We start from the raw sequence: 20168 nt of genomic DNA on the forward strand, positions 1-20168 counted from the left end.
AATTAATAGTGACATAATAATTAAACTGCCCTAAGCCAATGTTATGTAGAGAGGGACCAAACATCTGTCTCGAACGTCTAAAACTTTATAGCAACGTCGGAGTTTGGTGAACAAAAATATTTTATAATAAAAAAATAAAATAAAATCGTTAACGCGACATAAGAGAGTGAACTTATAATCTTTTAATAAGATGAATCCACACCGTTGACAGTGTGGGATCCAGGCCAGAAGTGGGCGGTGTGGATTGAACTGGAGTTGAGGTCCCAGGAGCTGGCAGGAACAAGTGGACACGGAAGAAACTAGACGGAAAACAGCTTTTTTTAATACTAATAATTAAAATTAAAAAAAAAAAAAAAACCAGCGGATTGTTGACTTCGGAAGACGGAGGAAAAGGTCATTGAGCAATGAGCAGTAATGGTAGGTCCCAGCAAAGGACGAGATGATTATAGAATCCAATTTTGTGTAATCAAAGATTTATAGATAAGCGAAATCGAGACATATTGGGGGAGTAAAAGTCAGACGTGGTTTTCTTCGCTGTTTGTCAAGGCAAGGGAAAGCAAAGGAAAGCGTAATCGGGAGCGTTGCGTTTTAGCCAGACTGACAGCCAATTCAACGAATAAAGCCCCCTAACGCCCCCCATTAGGGTCAATGTCAAAGGGGGTAAGAGAGAGAAAGATAGATAGAGAGAGAAAGATAGTGTGACACTGGGAGGGGAAGGTGGGGCAGAGAGATAATGAATAGGGGTATGTTTTCGGATTCACAACTGGAGTAAATGTGCATTTGGTGTGGAGGGTCTACCTTTAATTGGATTGCAGAAAGGCAGAGAGAGAGAGAGAGAGAGAGAGAGAGCCACAAGAAATCTTGAGAAGAAGTTATTAGTGCTCGTCGCTCATAGCCGATTCAATAAAAGAGGAACGAAGGAAGAAGGGTTCTCTCTCTGATTTGCAAAGCTGCGTCCTTTGTAAGAGAGTTTTTCATTTCCCATCAAGCAGGTGTTCTTCTGATTGCAGATTTGTTTTGTTTTCTGTAATATTGCATTCAGTCTCTCCAATCTGTGCTTCGTTTTTTTGGAGAGGGATCTGGGATTTTGTCTTCTCTTCTCACTGCTTTCTTGCTTGCCTCTTTTTATTTTCAAATCGAACTTCGAATCTTTTTGTCTTGGCCTTGAAGTGTCTGTGTTTTCTTTCTATCAGCTTCTCTGTTCGTTTTTTATTCTTGAACTGTGGAAAATGAGCCTTTGAATTAGACTTCTCCAATCGCCAGTCGAGTCATACTCAACGAGCTTTCTTTGTCGTCATCTGAATTAAATCTAGAAAAAAAGACGAGCCCGGGGATTCTTTGGAGCAAAATTGACTTTGGATTTCTTCAAATCGTAGTTCTTCCCAATTCAAAACCTTGGGCTGCGTGCTTTGAATGTTTGCATAAACCTTGTCTCTGTCCTTTCCCTCCTCAAGCTTAGGGCTTTATCTTTTCCAAAGCAAAGTCTTATTCTTGGGGAAGCTTTTCCTGGCAAAGATTACAGTTGCTTTTGGGGATTTCAGGGGTTGGTTGGTAGATGGGTTGAACCCAGCCAAACCAGCAATTTGCTTTGATTCACTGCAGGTTTTGCTCTAATTGTAAGCACTTGTGAGGGAGAAATTAAAAAGGAAAGCTTTAATGCATCTCTCTCTATGGAAACCATTGTCTCACTGTGCTGCTCTGATCCTGGACAAGAAGAGCAGACGAAGAGACGGATCTGATGAAGAAGGAAAGGCCAATCCCTCAATTCTGAGGAAATTGCAAGAGCATAAGCTGAGGGAGGCTCTTGAGGAAGCATCTGAAGATGGCTCTCTTTTCAAGTCCCAAGATATGGATTCCGAGGCCATGGCTAATCAAGATGAGGGCTTGGGCAGATCACGGTCGCTGGCGCGGCTGAATGCTCAGAAAGAATTCCTCCGGGCGACGGCTCTGGCTGCAGAGCGCACATTTGAGTCCAGCGATTCAATACCTCAGCTTGATGAGGCATTCTCGAAGTTCCTCACAATGTACCCAAAGTATCAGTCTTCGGAGAGGATTGATCAGTTAAGATCAGATGAGTATTCACATTTGTCAGTGGCTCCTCCAAAGGTATGCCTTGACTACTGTGGATTTGGGCTGTTTTCATTCCTGCAAACTGTTCACTATTGGGAGTCATCTACGTTTAGTTTGTCTGAAATTACTGCCAATTTGAGCAACCATGCTTTGTATGGGGGAGCTGAGAGGGGTACAGTGGAACATGATATCAAGATCCGAATAATGGATTATTTGAACATCCCCGAGAATGAATACGGCCTTGTTTTTACTGTCAGCCGTGGTTCGGCCTTTAAACTGCTTGCAGAATCGTACCCTTTCCACACGAATAAAAGGCTGTTAACCATGTTTGATCATGAGAGTCAATCGGTGAATTGGATGGCTCAGAGTGCTAGAGGGAAAGGGGCTAAGGTTCAAAGTGCGTGGTTTAAATGGCCTACGCTCAAGCTGTGTTCGACTGATCTGAGGAAACAAATTTCAAACAAGAAGAGGAGAAAGAAAGATGCAGCTACCGGACTTTTTGTTTTCCCTGTTCAGTCTAGAGTGACGGGTGCAAAGTACTCGTATCAGTGGATGGCCCTGGCTCAACAGAACAACTGGCACGTCTTGCTTGATGCTGGAGCATTGGGTCCGAAGGACATGGATTCTCTTGGATTGTCTCTATTCCGGCCTGATTTTATCATCACGTCGTTCTACAGGGTATTTGGCTATGACCCAACTGGATTTGGATGCCTTCTTATAAAGAAATCTGTTATGGGAAGCCTTCAAAATCGAACTGGTCATGCAGGTTCTGGTATCGTCAAAATCACCCCTGTCTTTCCACTTTACTTAAGCGATTCAATGGACAACTTCCCCGGATTTGGTGAAGTCGAGGAGGCAGGAGGGAATGGCGAAGGGAATTCTGAGACACGTCCTGGATCTCATCTCCCTGCATTTTCAGGTGCATACACTTCTGCTCAGGTAAGGGATGTATTCGAGAGCGAGATGGAGCACGACAATAGTTCTGACAGGGATGGGACGAGCACTGTGTTTGAAGAAACCGAAAGCATTTCTGTTGGAGAAGTGATTAAAAGTCCAGTCTTCAGTGAGGATGAATCATCCGACAATTCCTTGTGGATTGATTTGGGCCACAGCCCGGCAGATTCGGATAATGCTGGTCATTCAAACAAACTCAAAGTCTCATCTCCACTGCCGCCTGCTTGGTTTTCTGTCCGGAAGAACAACAAGATGATATCTCCAAAAGCTACGAAATTATCAACCAGCCCAATGTACGACAAGGAATTGAACTCGGGGCACACTGAAGACCACCAGGTATTATCCTTCGATGCTGCAGTTAGATCAGTCTCTCATGACTCGGAACATGTCAAGGAGACAACCAAAGAAGGAAATCTTACTCAGAGAAGCCAAGCCACTGCGGAAACCGAAACTCCAGATAATAATTGCTTTTACGAAATCGAAGAAGAGCCTGTAATCAGCCAATCATTCAGCTCCATTAGAGGGTCCAGTCAAGACAATTCAGCTTCTATCTCGAATCAACATAACGGGCAGAATGGTTCGGCCTTGGAGATTTGCCTGGAGAAGGAGAGCGCAATAAGAAGAGAGACAGAAGGAGAGTTCAGGTTACTCGACAGACGGGAAAGAAGTAGAATCGCTGGCGGAAGATTTTTCGGAATAGAGGAGGCCGATCAGTCGGGAAGCAAGGGAAGGAGGGTATCCTTTAGCACAGAAGACAACCGTGGAGCGCATATTACTCAAAGTCAGGAGCCTGTAGAACTATCTGCGACTAGTTTGGACGATGAAGATTATGCGAGCAATGACTATGGCGATGGGCAAGATTCAGAGAGGGGCGATCCGGAGATAATCTGCAGACATCTTGATCACATAAACATGCTGGGCCTGAACAAGACCACTTCTCGACTTCGATTCTTGATTAACTGGCTTGTTACATCTTTACTGCAGTTAAGACTGCCTGGTTTTGGTGAAAAGGACGGTGCGCCATTGGTTCAAATATATGGCCCGAAAATTAAGTACGAAAGAGGTGCTGCTGTTGCCTTCAATGTGAGGGGTACGGATAAGGGTATGATTAGTCCGGAAGTTGTTCAAAAACTGGCTGAGTCACATGGTATTTCTTTAGGGGTTGGTATACTGAGTCACATTCGGATCCTCAATAACCCCAAACAGCAACGGGGAGGGTCTTCGAATCTCAATGATACTTCCCTTTGCAAGCCAATGGAAGGCGGCCGACATGATGGTAAAAATGGCTTCATCAGAGTTGAGGTTGTCACTGCGTCGCTTGGCTTTCTGACCAATTTCGAAGATGTCTACAAGCTGTGGGAATTTGTGGCTAAATTTCTCGACCCGGATTTTGTGAAAGAGGGAGTGCTTCCACCTGTTGCTGAAGAAGTTGAGGAATGAACAACTGGAGCTCGGCCAAATGCTTATGCGCAGCCGTCCTAAAACCAACGCCAAGCAGAAGATGCAGAGTTGGGGCAGACCCGAAGAAGAAATCGATGGAAAGGTTTTGTTGGATGGATTCTTTTGCCCCTACTGCATCTTTTGCTGTTCTAATTTGTGAATTCTTGTTTTCGATTGTTTGAATTTTTGTGGGGTTTCCTGTAGAGCTTAGCTGGTTTTAAACATTTGTATCATTTCAGAATTCAGATAGTTGTGAGGTAAGGAAAGAACGGAACATAGCATGCCTTGTTTGCAACGACCTGTGGATCAAAATGCTATCTGCTGTGTACAAATTCAAGTTATGATGTACTATTTGGTTTCTCGACTACACTACATTGTACTGTACATTTATCATCTTGTTTGTGAGTCCTGTACGAGCTTGTGGCTATTAATTTTAGGACATGTCATTAAACATAATTTCTGCTTTACTGTGAGTCTTGTTTTATTAATTTACTTTTTAAAACAAGGTTTCTCACCTCCTGAAAGCATATATATATATATATATATATATATGGTTGCATTAGATTTAAGTAGTGTGGGGCCATCGACATATCTTAGATGGAGTTTGTCTCCATAAATAAGCTAGGCATTAGCCATTAAGGTCAATTTTAGCTTCTTAAATTTGTATCTAAACTTACAATTTCTAATTTTGAGTTTAGCTTTCAAAAGTATCACTTTCAATAATTTTGTTTGTTTATGTGATCAAGTGGATTATGTTATAATTATGTGTCAGAATTTGCATCTACAAGAACAACAATCTAATAATATGTGTATATAAATAATTTTAAAATTTTTAATACTATTTATTAATAATGATTTTTTTCAAAAAAAAATCAAATACATTTGAGCCCAAAATTTTTTATTTATATATATATATATATATGTATAATATATGCCAACAAATTTTTAATTAAATAGGGCTTAAAATTATATGTGTTCACAATCTTGCCACTGCAAAGGCCCTACTCAAATAAAACAGAAAGCACACAAGTATGCATGTGATTTCCTTCTCTCAACCTCTCTGTTCATTGTTGATTCTTGAACAATGGAAAGCGAGCCTTTGAATTGAGACTTCTCCAATCGCCAGTCGAGTCATACTCGTAAACGCTCGCTTGCTTGTCGTCATCTGAGATGAAAAGTCGACTCCGGGGATTCCTGCAGCACAATTGACTTTCTATTTCTTCAAATCGCACTTATGCCCAATTCAAAACCTATGGCTGTGTGTTTTGAATGTTCGTCTAAACCTTGTGTCTGTATTTTCCCTCCTCAAGCTTAGGGCTTTATCTTTTGCAAAGCAAAGTTTTATTCTGGAAGAAGCTTTTTCGGTAAAAGATTCCTGTTGCTTTTGGGGATTTAGGGTTTTGAACTGTACCTCCTATATTTGGGGTTGGTTGTTAAATTGGTTGAACCCAATTAAACCAGCAGTCTGCTCTGATTGTACGCACTTGCGAGGAAGAAATTCAAAAGGAGAGCGTTAATGCATCTATCTCTATGGAAACCATTGTCTCACTGTGCTGCTCTGATCCTGGACAAGAAGAGCAGACGAAGAGACGGTTCCGACGAAGAAAGTAAGGCCAATCCTTCAATTCTGAGGAAATTGCAAGAGCATAAGCTGAGGGAGGCTCTTGAGGAAGCATCTGAAGATGGGTCTCTTGTTAAGTCCCAGGATATGGATTCCGAGGCCTTGGCGAATCAAGATGAGGGCTTGGGCAGATCACGGTCGCTGGCGCGGCTGAATGCACAGAAGGAATTCCTCACGGCGACGGCTCTAGCGACGGAGCGTACATTTCAGTCCAGCGACTCCATACCGCAGCTTGACGAGGCATTCTCGAAGTTCCTCACAATGTACCCCAAGTATCAGTCATCAGAGAGGATTGATCAGTTAAGATCAGACGAGTACTCGCATCTGTCGGTGGTTCCTTCAAAGGTATGCCTTGACTACTGTGGATTTGGGCTGTTTTCATTCCTGCAAACTGTTCATTATTGGGAATCGTCTACGTTTAGTTTGTCTGAAATTACTGCCAATTTGAGCAACCATGCTTTGTATGGGGGAGCTGAGAGAGGTACGGTGGAACATGATATCAAGATCCGAATAATGGATTATTTGAACATCCCCGAGAATGAATACGGCCTTGTTTTTACTGTCAGCCGTGGTTCGGCCTTCAAACTGCTTGCAGAATCATACCCTTTCCACACGAATAAAAGGCTGTTAACCATGTTTGATCATGAAAGTCAGTCAGTGAATTGGATGGCTCAGAGTGCTAGAGAGAAAGGTGCTAAGGTTCAGAGTGCTTGGTTTAAATGGCCTACGCTTAAGCTCTGTTCGACTGATCTGAGAAAGCAAATTTCTAACAAGAAGAGGAGAAAGAAAGATTCAGCCACAGGTTTATTTGTTTTCCCTGTTCAGTCTAGAGTTACTGGTGCAAAGTACTCGTATCAGTGGATGGCCCTGGCTCAACAGAACAACTGGCACGTCTTGCTTGATGCTGGAGCATTGGGTCCGAAGGACATGGATTCTCTTGGATTATCTCTATTCCGGCCTGATTTTATCATCACTTCGTTCTACAGAGTGTTTGGGTATGACCCAACTGGATTTGGATGCCTTCTTATAAAGAAATCTGTCATGGGAAGCCTTCACAACCAAACTGGTCATGCAGGTTCTGGTATTGTGAAAATCACTCCTGTATTTCCGCTTTACTTGAGTGATTCAATGGATAACTTCCCTGGATTTGGTGAAGTTGAGGAAGCCAGTGGGAATGGTGAAGGACATTCTGAGACTCGTCCAGGATCTCAGCTGCCTGCCTTTTCTGGTGCATATACTTCTGCTCAGGTAAGGGATGTATTCGAAAGTGAGATGGAACATGACAACAGTTCCGACAGGGATGGGACGAGCACTGTGTTTGAAGAGACTGAAAGCATTTCTGTTGGAGATGTAATGAAAAGTCCAGTCTTCAGTGAGGATGAATCATCTGACAATTCTCTCTGGATTGATTTGGGCCACAGCCCGGCAGATTCAGATATTGCTGGTCATTCAAACAAACTCAAGGTCTCATCTCCATTGCCACCTGCTTGGTTTTCTGGCCGGAAGAATAACAAGTTGATGTCTCCAAAAGCTTCAAAATCATCAACCAGCCCAATCTATGACAAGGAATTGAACACGGGGCACTCTGAAGACCACCAGGTATTATCCTTTGATGCTGCAGTTCGATCTGTATCTCATGACGTGGAACATGTGAAGGAGAATCCCGATGAAGGAAAGTTCACTCAGAGGAGGCATGCTATGGTTGAATCTGAAACTCCAGATCATCATAGCTTTTATGAAATTGAAGAAGAGCCTGTAATCAGCCAATCATTCAGTTCTGTCAGAGGCTCCAATCAAAACAATCTGGCATCTGTCTCAAATCAACATAACGGGCAGAATGGTTCGGCCTCGGAGATATTCCTGGAGAAGGAGAGTGCAATAAGAAGAGAGACAGAAGGAGAGTTCAGGTTATTGGACAGACGGGAAAGAAGTAGAATTGCTGGTGGCAGATTGTTTGGAATAGAAGAGATCGATCAGTCGGGAAGCAAGGGAAGGAGGGTATCCTTTAGCACAGAAGACAATCACGGAGGACATATTAGTCAAAGTCAAGAACCAGTAGAACTATCTGCTACTAGTCTGGACGATGAAGATTATGCGAGCAATGACTATGGTGATGGGCAAGGTTCAGAGAGGGGCGACCCAGAGATAATTTGCAGACATCTTGATCACATAAACATGCTGGGTCTCAACAAGACCACTTCCCGACTTCGATTCTTGATTAACTGGCTTGTTACATCTTTGCTGCAATTAAGGCTGCCTGGTTCAGGTGAAAAGGAAGGTGCTCCATTGGTTCAAATCTATGGCCCAAAAATTAAGTATGAAAGAGGTGCAGCAGTTGCCTTCAATGTGAGAGGTAAAAACAACAGTTTGGTTAGTCCAGAACTTGTTCAAAAACTGGCTGAGTCGCGTGGTATTTCTTTGGGGGTTGGCATACTGAGTCATATACGGATCCTTAATAGCCGTAAACAGCAACGTGGAGCAGCTTTGAATCTCAATGATACTGCCCTTTGCAAGCCAATGGAAAGCGGCCAACATGATGGTAAAAGTGGCTTCATCAGAGTTGAGGTTGTCACTGCATCGCTTGGCTTTTTGACCAATTTTGACGATGTCTACAAGCTGTGGAAATTCGTGGCTAAATTTCTCAACCCAGAGTTTGTGAAAGAGGGTGTACTTCCATCTGTTGCAGAAGAAGTTGAGGAATGACAACAGTAGCTCAACTAAATGCTTCTTTGCAACTCTCATATAACCAACCACAAGCAGAAGATGCAGCGACGCATTTCTTATAGACATCCTAATGCTGGGGCAGACCAGAAGAATCAATATGCCATGGAAAAAAAGAGATTCGGCGAAACGGTTTTGCTGGATGCATTCTTTTGCCCCTACTGCATCTTTTGCTGTTCTAATTTGTGCATTCCTGTTTTTTATTGTTTGGACTTTTGTCACTGGTTTTCTGGTAGAGCTGGTTTTAATCATTTGTATCATTTCAGAATTCGATAGTCCTCAGGTAAGAAAGAACATAGCATCCCATATCTACAAGAAATGTGGATCAAAATGCTATCTGCTGTGTAAAAATTCAACTTATATGTTTGGTTTCTTGACACTACACTGTACTGTACTGTACATTGATCATCTTGTGAGTCCTATTTGGATTTGTGGCTATTAATTCTTGGACACACCATTAAAAATACTTATCTGTTTTGCAATGAGGATGGATGATGCAAGTGGTGAATGATTATGCTTCCTCTTTTTGTTCTTCATTGGGCTTTCTTGATTTTGGCTTGACAGGAAGGATCTCCACTGCATCATTCTTTTCAAGAAATGCATGTGATGATTATCAAAGTCTTAACCTTTCAACGAAACCATTCAACTTCAACCAGCCATTACAAAACAAAAGCACAAAGAAAAGGGACAGAATGATTGTTCAGTAAAGTGATCCATGCATGCATGCAGCTAATGGCAGCTTGATTTTTATTGACTGGAATTATACATGTTGGGATAAAAAGGATGAAAAGCTCTTTAGGTTTGTGGAGGCGCTGGCAATATTTGTGGAACAATGAAGTGTAAAACAAGCAGGTATGATTGGCTAGACTTTTTAACAAAGAGAATCCACTTTCAGTGCTTTATTGGCATTAAAGGAAGACTCTTTTTTCTTGTGCTGTGTTGGCTTAGTACTCTATAAAGAGAGAGCTGCAATTCACCAAACCTAAACATGCGCCTAAAAAGAAGGCCCTTACCATGATACATCTTAAAGGGGGAAAAAAAACAATAAAGTCCTTCCGTTACATTCAAGCATGATGGGACTGCACTCACTCAGGTCAACTTCTTGGATGGGCTGCCATACTTCTATCAAGCTTAATGTTGGGGAAGATCGCGAAGTTTTACGCGCTTCTTGTTTGGAAAATTCTTCAACTTTTCTTCCGGAAAAGATTTTTATGGAGAATTGCCGTCATTAAATAGGGGATTAGCTTTGCCTAGGACCCCTGATTATCGAGCTATGAACTAATAAAGGCATAGGAGAAAATATTGTTGGCTAGTGATTGCAGATAGGCCAAATTCTTGATTGAAAGGGACATCAAGGCACCTTCCATTCCATCCATTGGATGGATAGTAAGGGTGGGCAAGCTTTGTGCTTTTTTTTTTTTTTTTTTTTTTTTTTTTTTTTTTTTCTCTTTTTGGAAAGAATTGAACAATGATTTTTTGTGGTGTTAAATGTTTCTGAACAATGAAATTAGATTGTGAATCTCCAACAAGAAGCGTAAAATGGAAAGCAACAATAAAGATGAAAAGCAGGCTGATAGTAAATAAGGTTTCGCTTAAGACTGCACAACCAATTCACAAGATACTGTGATATTTGATGGATATCTGTGGTTAAGTTTGTTATATTTTCTGTTTTTAACATTGAAAGCTGCATATGACTTGTTCGTCCAATGCTGCTGCTGATATTCGGAATCTCATTTATCCAAATCCCAAAGCTATATATTAAGTATTCTCCCAACTACATGGTTTTAAGGCAGTGCTGTGGTGTTTCTACTGCAGAGGTTTCCACCCGTTTTTGTGCAAAACCACAAGGAATTGCCGCCAGAAAATGGGACACAGAGAACCAGTTGTGGTGAAATCGGGAGTGTTAAACTTGAAGAATCGAGGATGAGCAATGCTGGTTCTCCAGGCGCTGGAGCAAATTAGTCTGGATGGATATTGATGATTTAGTCTGATCTTTGATGTTTCTGCATTTGGCAAGGGTGCTGCAAGACAGGAAGCCATAGCTGAGCCACAGAAGCCCTGATGAGTCGTTCCTTGTAAATATCCATATCCATAAATGTAGCCAACTTGTAAGTGCTGATCAAACCAGGTCTGAATAAGAACCAACAGCCTAGGATGGAGGCTTTCCCCATCATTGAGGTTGACTTCTCTTCTAAACTAGGAAGTCTAAGCAATGGTATAATGGCTACTAGTGATGATTCGGCTAATGATTTTGCATTGTGTGAAGCTTTTGCAAAGCGAATACCACCTTAGTTTTGTAAAGAAACTGCAGTGTTTTGCCGCTGGAAGTCTCCCTGTTATGATGTCTAGGCCATTAATGCTATAACTAATGAATCTGTACTGAACTGACAGAAATAAGTGATGATCCTGATGGCCCTGGAGATACTGCCCAGAACATTTTCAAGACAAGAGTTGTGATGAGTTTCTCCACAACACAGTGATATGATCCAACTCATGTTTCCATTTCTTATCCAATCAGGGGTGAAGTAGAAACTAACGTTTGCAAGCTTAGCATGAGCAAATATTCGACGTCGCGAAACAAAAATGAATGCATATTTATAAGATCATCAGTAGAATGGAATGAAATGGAAAAACATTGAATCAAATTCCATTGCAACAAATGCATACTCTACACAGACGATTTTGTTTCGTGAATTTTACAGCGAACTATCTATCATAAATGGGGTAGAGAACTAACGTATAAAAAACCCAAGACACACGTAATTCTTACAAGGGCAGCTGCTACTATTCAACCTATCAGCAATAGCCCGACTACAGAAAACATTAGCAGAGTATGATCTAACATGTTTTTGCATTAATATAGAAAATTCTGTACAATCGTGCGGAGAAATTAGCTGCTTACCTCAGTGGGAAAAGGAATTTGCCTCGGTGCTGTGGATTGAGTACTCACTCAAGCTAAAGTTGGGTCTCTCTTCATCCCACTTTAGAATCTCTCGTGCATACCTGAGTGATGCATCCACGCTGTTTGGTTCCAGACAGTTCACAGATGATACGTAAAGCTTTCGACTGGTCAGGGCAGAGAAGAGTCTTTTGAACTTGACAGCTATATAATGAAAACCCAACTGGCCCAGGGTGGGATGGTTTGAATTGTTGGTGCGGTTACGGCTGATGACTGGATGAAAATCATCGAACCAGTCACATTTACTCAAAGGAGTTTGCTCTATCTTTTCCTCAAACAAGCTGAATTTATTTAGCAGGAGAAGGAAGTCGACTTGATCAAAGGTTGGATGAGTAACCATGTTTTCGAAAAATCTTTTGCTCAAGAGCATCTTGTTGACTGTGCTTCCATCAGCATCTAAAGCAAACTGATCATAATCAGCCAAGGAAACACAAAAGATAACAACTTGAACATCTTCAAACATTTGAATCCACTTCCAGTTTTCTCCAGAGCCTTTCGCTTGTAATCTTATCAGCTGAAATCTGTTACCAAAAATACAAATCTGTTATTAAGAAGCAACTCTAAAATTAAATGCATTTCTTAATCGAGTTACTAGATAAGCTCTATGGAAAGTTGCTGTCATTAATCGATCCGGCTAAAAGTGCTCAACAAAAACTACACTAGCATCTGGTTATCGAGAGTCAACCAGGAAATTAATGAGATCATGAAAAAAATTTAAAAAACAAATACACAGCCTTCGACAACAGAAAAATGTATTGTTACACTACCTCAGCAAGGGATCCTGAAGATCCGCAGTGTCAGCATCATCATCATATGCAGACTGAGGGAACGAAAAATCCATGCAAGAAAGTCCATTCGAAGAAGTAACATGTTCCGCATAAAGAATGTCCAAATCAGATGGTTTGTAATCTGGTTTCAATATCTCAACAGCCTGAAGGAAGCACAAATCAAAGAAAATCAAACACAATTAACTGAATAAGAAGAATCTAAAATAAATAAACCACCTTGGATTATTCTAGAAACTCTAATCAATTGATAGCTTTCCTAGTGCAAGGCTACTCTTTCTCCCTTCTAGTCTACCCTATTCCTTTACTATGAAATAAATAGTTCTATTAAATAAATTTACTTCTACTTGGGGAAAAAATGAGGGTTTAATATAAGACCAAAACCTATCATGTGCAAAAAGCTAACAGACAATATACTCTTTTCCAAGAGAATTTTAATGAAACATGCCATCAAAAATATCATAAGGAACTTTTTATTAAAAATAGCACATCATTTCAGATAAACCCACAGGCAGTAGGCATAAATACAGTTTCAGAAATTCATTGCACACTGAGTCAAGAATTTAATCTACATGTTTGGCAAGTATTAAAATGTTCTTTCAGAATCCTAAAGGACTATTGAGAATTTTCTAATTGCGAATCTTTTCTTGTTTCATCATTCATTGCACACAGACAACCACACAACGAACAAAGCAAAAACTAAATAAAAATAAATAAATAAATAAGAAACTAATTCTTCTAGTCACCATGCCGAAGAGCAATGGCCGTTATATCTCTATTGCTAGCTTGCAAAAGAGGCAATCATTCACATATTTTCTGACATTTTGTATCAATATTTCTATGTGGGAAGTCGCTTAACTGAATCTTGAATTCCAACTAAAGTTCCTAGGGAAGGGTACCACACATCCATAACAGATAATCTGGTATTTTCATATAAATGGATCAATACGCGCATTATTGGATATATTAATTCTTTCTTAGCAACATATCGGGAAATCTTAGTCTTGGTCTTAGCTTTCACGAAGTTTAACATTTTGTATGAGGACGCAAAACACATATAGATTAGTGTTGACACTCAAATGTTTGCATCAAGTCACAGGAAAAGATATGGTATCTAAGATCAGAAGAGATGATCTCCAAATACGGCACAGGAAGTGAATAAAAGCACAACTCACTAAAACGGTCTTCAGTTTTAACAGCTGAAAGTGTAGCTCAATCTAACTAGCCAAGTCAGTACATAATCTTACCCGCTCAAGAAAATAACTTGCAGCACTGGGGAGAGTTTCCGATTCAGCTTTCCGTTTGTAAGTTGCCTGAAAAGCATCATCACTCCACAACTCCTCAACCAATGGCGCATATTCCCGACTAGCAGCTGGAAAGATTTCTTCCAATGTTCCTGATGCCATGACTTTAAGGAGCCAATCAGAGAATGCCTTCAACCTTGGGCCAATGGAATAAACAGTCCTTTCATGATTGCCACCAGTATCTCCTATAATAGAGCAAAAGACAATAGATCAAAATAAATTTTTAAATTTGATATCAGCTACCTAATTGTATCATAGCCTCTTTCACTATGTACTTCTAGTGGTCATTGTCACTCCCTCCCTTTCCCTGTCTTTTCGTGTTTATTATATTTATTAACCCAACCAAGGAAAAAAAAAAACTACAGCCTTTCTAGAACACAAACAGTTGTTCATAATATTTGGCTCACAAATTGAAACGAGCCATTGAAAAAACCAAATATCGTATATATATAGAGAGAGAGGGAGAGAGATAATTTCCCTGCTCCCCATAGAAACAAATGGTCTCTAGACCCTAGCTGTTATGCCTTCGCTTGATTATTCCCCTTTTTTGTTTCATTTTTACCTACAAGATAATATAGTCTTCTACACCAATTAATGTGAGAAGCAATATTCAATTTTACATGTATGATGCACATGAATAATTTCCTGATCAAACTTATCAGGTTGTAAACTTGCCTTCCTCCTGCTACAAAGAGAATGCGGGCTTCATGATCGATATGCTTTTAGGCTTTCACATACAAATAAGCAAAGCTCAGGCAAGCATGTACCTAAAGGAACTGAACTTTCACAAGACTGATTATACGTCAGCTGATTTAAACTTTCTTCTTCAAAGAGCTCACGATCCTCGAGAAGTATTCCAATGTAACTATACACATGGCTCTGGATTACTACTTTCATGTGTTCTTGCTCCTCCTCCGAGAAAGGTATATCTTTGTAAAGAATTTTAGCCTATCCAACAGAAGCAAACATAGTAGCGGTGTCATTGACTATTTGCAGCATATTATACACCAGAAACCACAGTTAGGGGATGCATTGGTGTAATACTTGATCAGACAATGAGAAAACAGACAATCAGTTTCAAAGCAAAAGAAATAGCTAGGAAAAACTCAAAACCTACCTGTTTAAAGATGGTACTTGTCCCAGATCCACAACATCCAATCAAGAGAAGTTTCTGAATTGCTCTGTGTTCAAGGTAATCAGGCACTGTCCAACTAGGTGTGCTATTTACTTGCTCTCCACATGGATGAGATGATTTAGAAGGAAATGGGAGAGAAAGTACAGCACAAAGAAGCTTTGTCCCCGCCTGAACAGAAAAACCAACAGTTCAGCTGTATAGGGGGCTGGCAGGTTATGAAAGAACTATGTCACTCTGTTTTTTAAGATAAACATCATAAATAAATTAGAAGTTTGAACCTTTCCCCAGATATAACCCTTTGTATTTTTCTGTCCTTCTTCTTGGTATGAACCATCTTCATTCACCCAAAAGTGTGGGTTCCCAGCACACTGAACTCCCGCCAACTACAGAATACAACAGTTGACCTTTTTAACATCATACACAAGAAATTAATGCACAAGTATGGTCCGGGTGCACCAAATCCAAACCTTTAACATGCGCAGTTCCAATTTAGTGATTTCACGACCGTTGATATAAACTTGGGAGTTCCCATTGCTAGCATCTGCCTTAATTGGACCCCCAACATTGAGATGGGGGCTGATAATTTGTGTAGGCTTCTGTCCTTCCTGTAAAATGCAGATACTGTCAACTTCAGCAACCACAGTACCAAAACAAAGAGTCAAATACAAGAAATTATAAGCTGAGTTCGATTTTCACCTTTCCCCAAAGACCCGATACTTTGTCATACCAATAATTCCCCGGTTTCAGCTTCTTTGGTGGATTAGGACAGCTCTGCAGTAACACCAACTCGTCGTGATAAAGAGGCCTTCCATTCACACAGATATACTCGGGAGGCAATTGATTCACTTCACACAATTTCTCAGCTTTCATGATCTGCCGAACTTCCAGGTCATTGAGCAAACGCTTTAACATTCTGGAACATTTTCCCAAATGGCCTCGCTTGGACTCATCAATCGGAAATCCAATACAAGTCACACATTTCCGACCCTCAGGCATCGACCCCATTGCTCTAAGCACACAATTAGAACAAAACTTAGAATCACAAACCATGCAAACCTCCTTCTCCGTGAATCTATTTCCTTTCAAACACCAGTAACAAGCTCCTTTCCTGACTCTAACCACAGGTTCTTTCTTCATTCTGACAATTTCAGGGTCCGAACGACTATACTCATTAGTATTAATTTCATCATCCGACTCTATACCGCAGAATTTCACCATGTGGGCACGCCTTGCATCACAACTAGATTCATGGTTTCCATTGCCAAACTTCCGGGAAGAAACCCGAGACGACAGATAATCCATACTCAAGACTGACTCATTTGATGCCCAGTCCGTGCGGTTCGACTCATTGAAATCTAAGCTCTCTTTGAAACTGACAGACAGCTTTACCTTAAGCAAACCCCCTGAGAATTCCCTAGACTTGTCAAAGCTATCTGAAGACCCTAAAAGCCCCGAATTATCGTCGTCCTGACTAACTGAAGAAAATCCCCTCCCATTCATTTCCTCAGCCCTAACGCCCCTATTACTACATTCAAAATCACTACTCAACTCGCCAGATAAAACGCAGACATCGTTTCTATGGCAATTTTCAGGCGCTGTTTCCCCAGACGCATTATTGACCGAGCTAGGAGAAACGCTAGTTTCAGTTCCCAACCCTAATTCTTTACTGTATGAACCCTCACTCACCTCATTGTTCCGTGACTCGAACGCAATCACTGAAGTTGGGGAAACTGTCAATAACTCGGCGGAAGAGGAGGAGCTTAATTTCAGATCCGTCGACATCTTCTTACTAATTATGTCACCGGCGGATATCGGCTGGACGACCGGCAGAGAAAAATTATCCGAAAACGGCATCGGAGAAACAACAGCTGCCACCGGAATTCGATCCACATTGATGGGCAGCGCACGCGGTAGCTCACAGGTAATCGGCGGCCCGTCGTATTCCATGGCGAAGGAATATTCCGCCGCATCTTCCACAGCACTGACCACCTCCACCTCCACCACCTCCACCGACATGTCCTCCTCAAATTAAGCCCTAGATTTTTTCAAAGGTCGCTTCTCATCTATACAAGTATGAACAAACCCACGAATCTTGCGCAAACAAAAAAGAGCATGCTCTTTTGAGTGTGGCGTAGCAAATAAAAAAGAAACAAACTTTAGCTTCAAGCAAAGAATTTGATTCCGAGGAAGAGTGGGACGAGATTAGGTGACAAAATCACACGAAATATTCCCTCCCCCTTCAGTTGAAACCAAGAAAATCGAACAAGATCAAGGGCAAGGAGAAGAATGTGGAGGAAAATACAAAGATGGCATGTGGGGTGGAGCAAAAAAGGTTTTTGGGAAAGGGAAAGTGGGAGAAATGGTGGTGGGCACAGTTTTGGAGCTTGGCATCTTTTTCGTTTTCATTCCATTTATTCGGGTTTATTTTATTCAAGATTGTATTTTTAAATACAACTTTGACATGGGAAAGCGGATAGCTGTTGGAGTGACGCCATTCTAGAACTGATGTGATGTAAGCAAATCACCATTTGGTTAGATTGAGGTGAACTGAAGGTGGTCATTTCTGCGTTTCACATTGGGGATCTTGAGTTAGTTGTTCGATCGAATTGAATAAAGCGGATGGTGTTCTTGCACTTCTTGCGGTCATGTTGTACGTTTAGTCAAAGGTTATCTCTTCTCAAACTAATATTTCAGACATGGACAAACAAAGTGACGTATGGATAGAGAGCAAATCTGCTGGCCCTATGTTTATCGGACAAGTAGGCTAGCAGGGCATGAAAAAGTCACATATACAATGCCAGCCAATTTTACATATATCTTCATCGCACGGCATCGATGGAGATACATTGCTCAGCGCAACATCGCTATAAACATTGATGATGAATAACTTCTTTCAATGGCGGTCAGGACAGAAAACTGATTGGCCCACCTGTCGAACCAGGTAATGGCTGCACTCCACTGCTGCTTCATTTTTGGACAATTCTTGGAACCTGCGAACGAAAATTTTCCAAACATTTATTACTTTTTTAATCGATCCCTCAATCCACTTGTTGCTTCGTCTTCTTTAGCTACTGTTACATTGCTGATTCACTCAGCATCAATTTAGTGAAGAAATAAAAGTATTACCAAATTTAGGGTTTGACAGCGTAAAAATACATAATACACCATAAAACGACGACGTTCCTTCTGCATGATTATTAGGGTTTCTCAGAAATTAATTATACATTTATCATACTCGCTTTAATTTTAACTTATTGTGGGACGAAGGAACACCATGAGTTGCACTGTGATTCCGATGATCTCGCTGGAACGGCGGCCCTGGTCGGGAATACATCGCCGCCGTCTGCGCAGAGACGCGCCATATCTTCACCGACTTGTCCAGGCTGCCACTGTACACCGTGCAGTGCCTGTCGAGGCCGCCGGAATGTGCGCCGCCGTCGTCTCCGACGGCCAGGCACTTGACAGGGCCGTCGTGGCCACTCAGAACTGTCAAGAAAAAGTGATTCGCCCCCTCCCTTCTCCATACACAAATGTTTGTATCGGCTGATCCTGTGAACACTAAATTTTCCGACGTCGCCAGGCATAGCACGGCGAGCCTGTGGCCGCGCAACACGCCGGCGTGCGACAGACACTTATGGCGCTCGTAGAAGTGAACTAATCCGTCCGACGACCCACAGTAGAGGAATGAGGAAGAAGGGTCTACAGCCAGGGCGGTTATGGCGCAGTCTTGCTTTAAAAGTGTCTGGTTGAAGAAATGCTTCGTCCCCTTCCCCTGGAATTCTCGCCGCCAGACCTTGACATTGCCGTCGGCGGAGCCGGAGAAGACCAGGCCGTCGAATCCGGCGACGACGGAATTAACGGCGTCGTCGTGGGCCTGGATTGATTCGAGGCATTTGGAATCTGAGATTCTCCAAATCTTGATGGTTTTGTCCCACGAAGCTGAGTAGAGCAACGATTCGTCTTCGCTCAAGCTCAGGGAAGAAATGGCGTCGATGTGTTTGATCTTGCGATTCTTCCGGGCATCGATGTAGTTGTTCGGATTGAACGAGGATTTAATCGAGGCCTTCAATGTCGGCATCGTTCCGACCCGCTTGTGGTCGCCGGAATCCCTCGCCGGCGCTTTCCAGACCCTGATTTTACCGTCCTGGTGGCCGGTGAAAATCCGGTCGCCGGCGACGATGATCGCCTTCACCAAACCTGAATTGGATTTGAACCCTGAGAATTCTTTCTGGTTCTTCCACACCCTGATGTTCTTGCTGTCGGAGCCCGTGTACAGCAGCCCTCCGGCGCCGGCGGCTAATGAATAGACGTGCCCTTCTTCTCGAACAAGAGCTCCCATTAATCCTGTGTAGGGACACAACTCCGGCGCCACGTGCGACGACCACGGCGACTTGGATATCGGCGACGGCGGCTCCTCCCAGAACGACGGCGATTGATCCCACGTAGAGTCGCCAGTCGCCGGCGGGTGGTCGGCTGGGTTAACCTCCGGCGGGTAGCTGAATCTGAAGGAGTATTCCTCTTGATCGGCCTGCAACATGATGTCAAAATTTCTGTAAATCAAATTACAGTCTTGTTTGCAGAAAATCGAATGGAGACGATATAACTAATAAAGAAAGGTACGGACATGGAATTCAGTAGTCGTATTCGTGCAGAAAATGTCAAACCCAGTTGAAATTTGAGCAGACGACTTTAAATACCATAATAATTAGTATTTTATTTCATTAGTATTTTCGCGGCTCAATTTTCCAAATTTCATTTTCGCCTTCACTTTGCACTTGCTTTCTACGAGGCTTTGATTTCAATATTACTATTATTATTCAAATAGTATTGAATTGGCTTTGTTTCAAAACAAGTTTTTGAAAATTTTTAAAATTTGAAACATAGTAAAAAATTAATGTTTGATATAATATTTTACTAAATAAATATAGTTGATGTGATTACTTTTAAAATAATAAATAGTATCACATAAATAAAAATATGTAATATAAACAAATTTAAAAATGTGTTTCAAAATCCAGCGAATGTTATATATCACTTTACTTTTCGAAGTATATTATGTTGTTCTTTGTGTTAGGGGTTGGATGGTTTCTCCTCGTTAGAGCGTCCCACGCAACTCTAAGATGTACCCGGAAAATTATATATATGCTATATCTTATCAAATTTACCCTTGGATATGTTA

The 20168-nt window shown here is 41.6% G+C and overlaps 4 protein-coding genes across 5 annotated transcripts; 2 read left to right on the forward strand and 2 right to left on the reverse strand.

Annotated features, from left to right (window-relative positions):
• The first annotated feature begins 566 nt into the window (after positions 1 to 566).
• LOC127243328 (uncharacterized) lies at positions 567 to 4931 on the forward strand. Its single transcript, XM_051263298.1, has one exon. It carries the CDS (start codon positions 1657 to 1659, stop codon positions 4462 to 4464), a length of 2808 nt encoding a protein of 935 aa, XP_051119255.1. The 5' UTR covers positions 567 to 1656; the 3' UTR covers positions 4465 to 4931.
• Positions 4932 to 5455: 524 nt separating this feature from the next.
• Positions 5456 to 9272, forward strand: LOC127243810 (uncharacterized). Its single transcript, XM_051263987.1, has one exon. The coding sequence runs from the start codon at positions 5981 to 5983 to the stop codon at positions 8786 to 8788; it is 2808 nt and encodes a 935-aa protein (XP_051119944.1). The 5' UTR covers positions 5456 to 5980; the 3' UTR covers positions 8789 to 9272.
• A 2154-nt stretch (positions 9273 to 11426) lies between these two features.
• LOC127242838 (extra-large guanine nucleotide-binding protein 1) lies at positions 11427 to 17387 on the reverse strand. The gene is made up of 8 exons (XM_051262552.1): positions 15686 to 17387; positions 15457 to 15594; positions 15268 to 15372; positions 14972 to 15157; positions 14622 to 14802; positions 13798 to 14039; positions 12533 to 12696; positions 11427 to 12286 (listed from the first exon to the last, which is right to left on the reverse strand). Exons 1-8 carry the CDS (start codon positions 17003 to 17005, stop codon positions 11710 to 11712), a joined length of 2913 nt encoding a protein of 970 aa, XP_051118509.1. The 5' UTR covers positions 17006 to 17387; the 3' UTR covers positions 11427 to 11709.
• Positions 17388 to 17637: 250 nt separating this feature from the next.
• LOC127242849 (protein JINGUBANG-like) lies at positions 17638 to 19550 on the reverse strand. 2 transcript variants are annotated; one of them, XM_051262562.1, is made up of 2 exons: positions 18263 to 19550; positions 17638 to 17979 (listed from the first exon to the last, which is right to left on the reverse strand). In XM_051262562.1, exons 1-2 carry the CDS (start codon positions 19524 to 19526, stop codon positions 17840 to 17842), a joined length of 1404 nt encoding a protein of 467 aa, XP_051118519.1. In that variant the 5' UTR covers positions 19527 to 19550; the 3' UTR covers positions 17638 to 17839. The 2 variants fall into 2 exon arrangements, with proteins under 2 accessions (XP_051118519.1, XP_051118527.1); XM_051262570.1 differs by having other exon boundaries at positions 18225 to 19550.
• Between the last annotated feature and the right edge of the window lie 618 nt (positions 19551 to 20168).

The sequence above is a fragment of the Andrographis paniculata genome, unplaced genomic scaffold (assembly GCF_009805555.1).
Source record: "Andrographis paniculata isolate CXL003 unplaced genomic scaffold, ASM980555v1 Contig19END, whole genome shotgun sequence".
Classification (NCBI taxonomy): Eukaryota; Viridiplantae; Streptophyta; class Magnoliopsida; order Lamiales; family Acanthaceae; genus Andrographis; species Andrographis paniculata.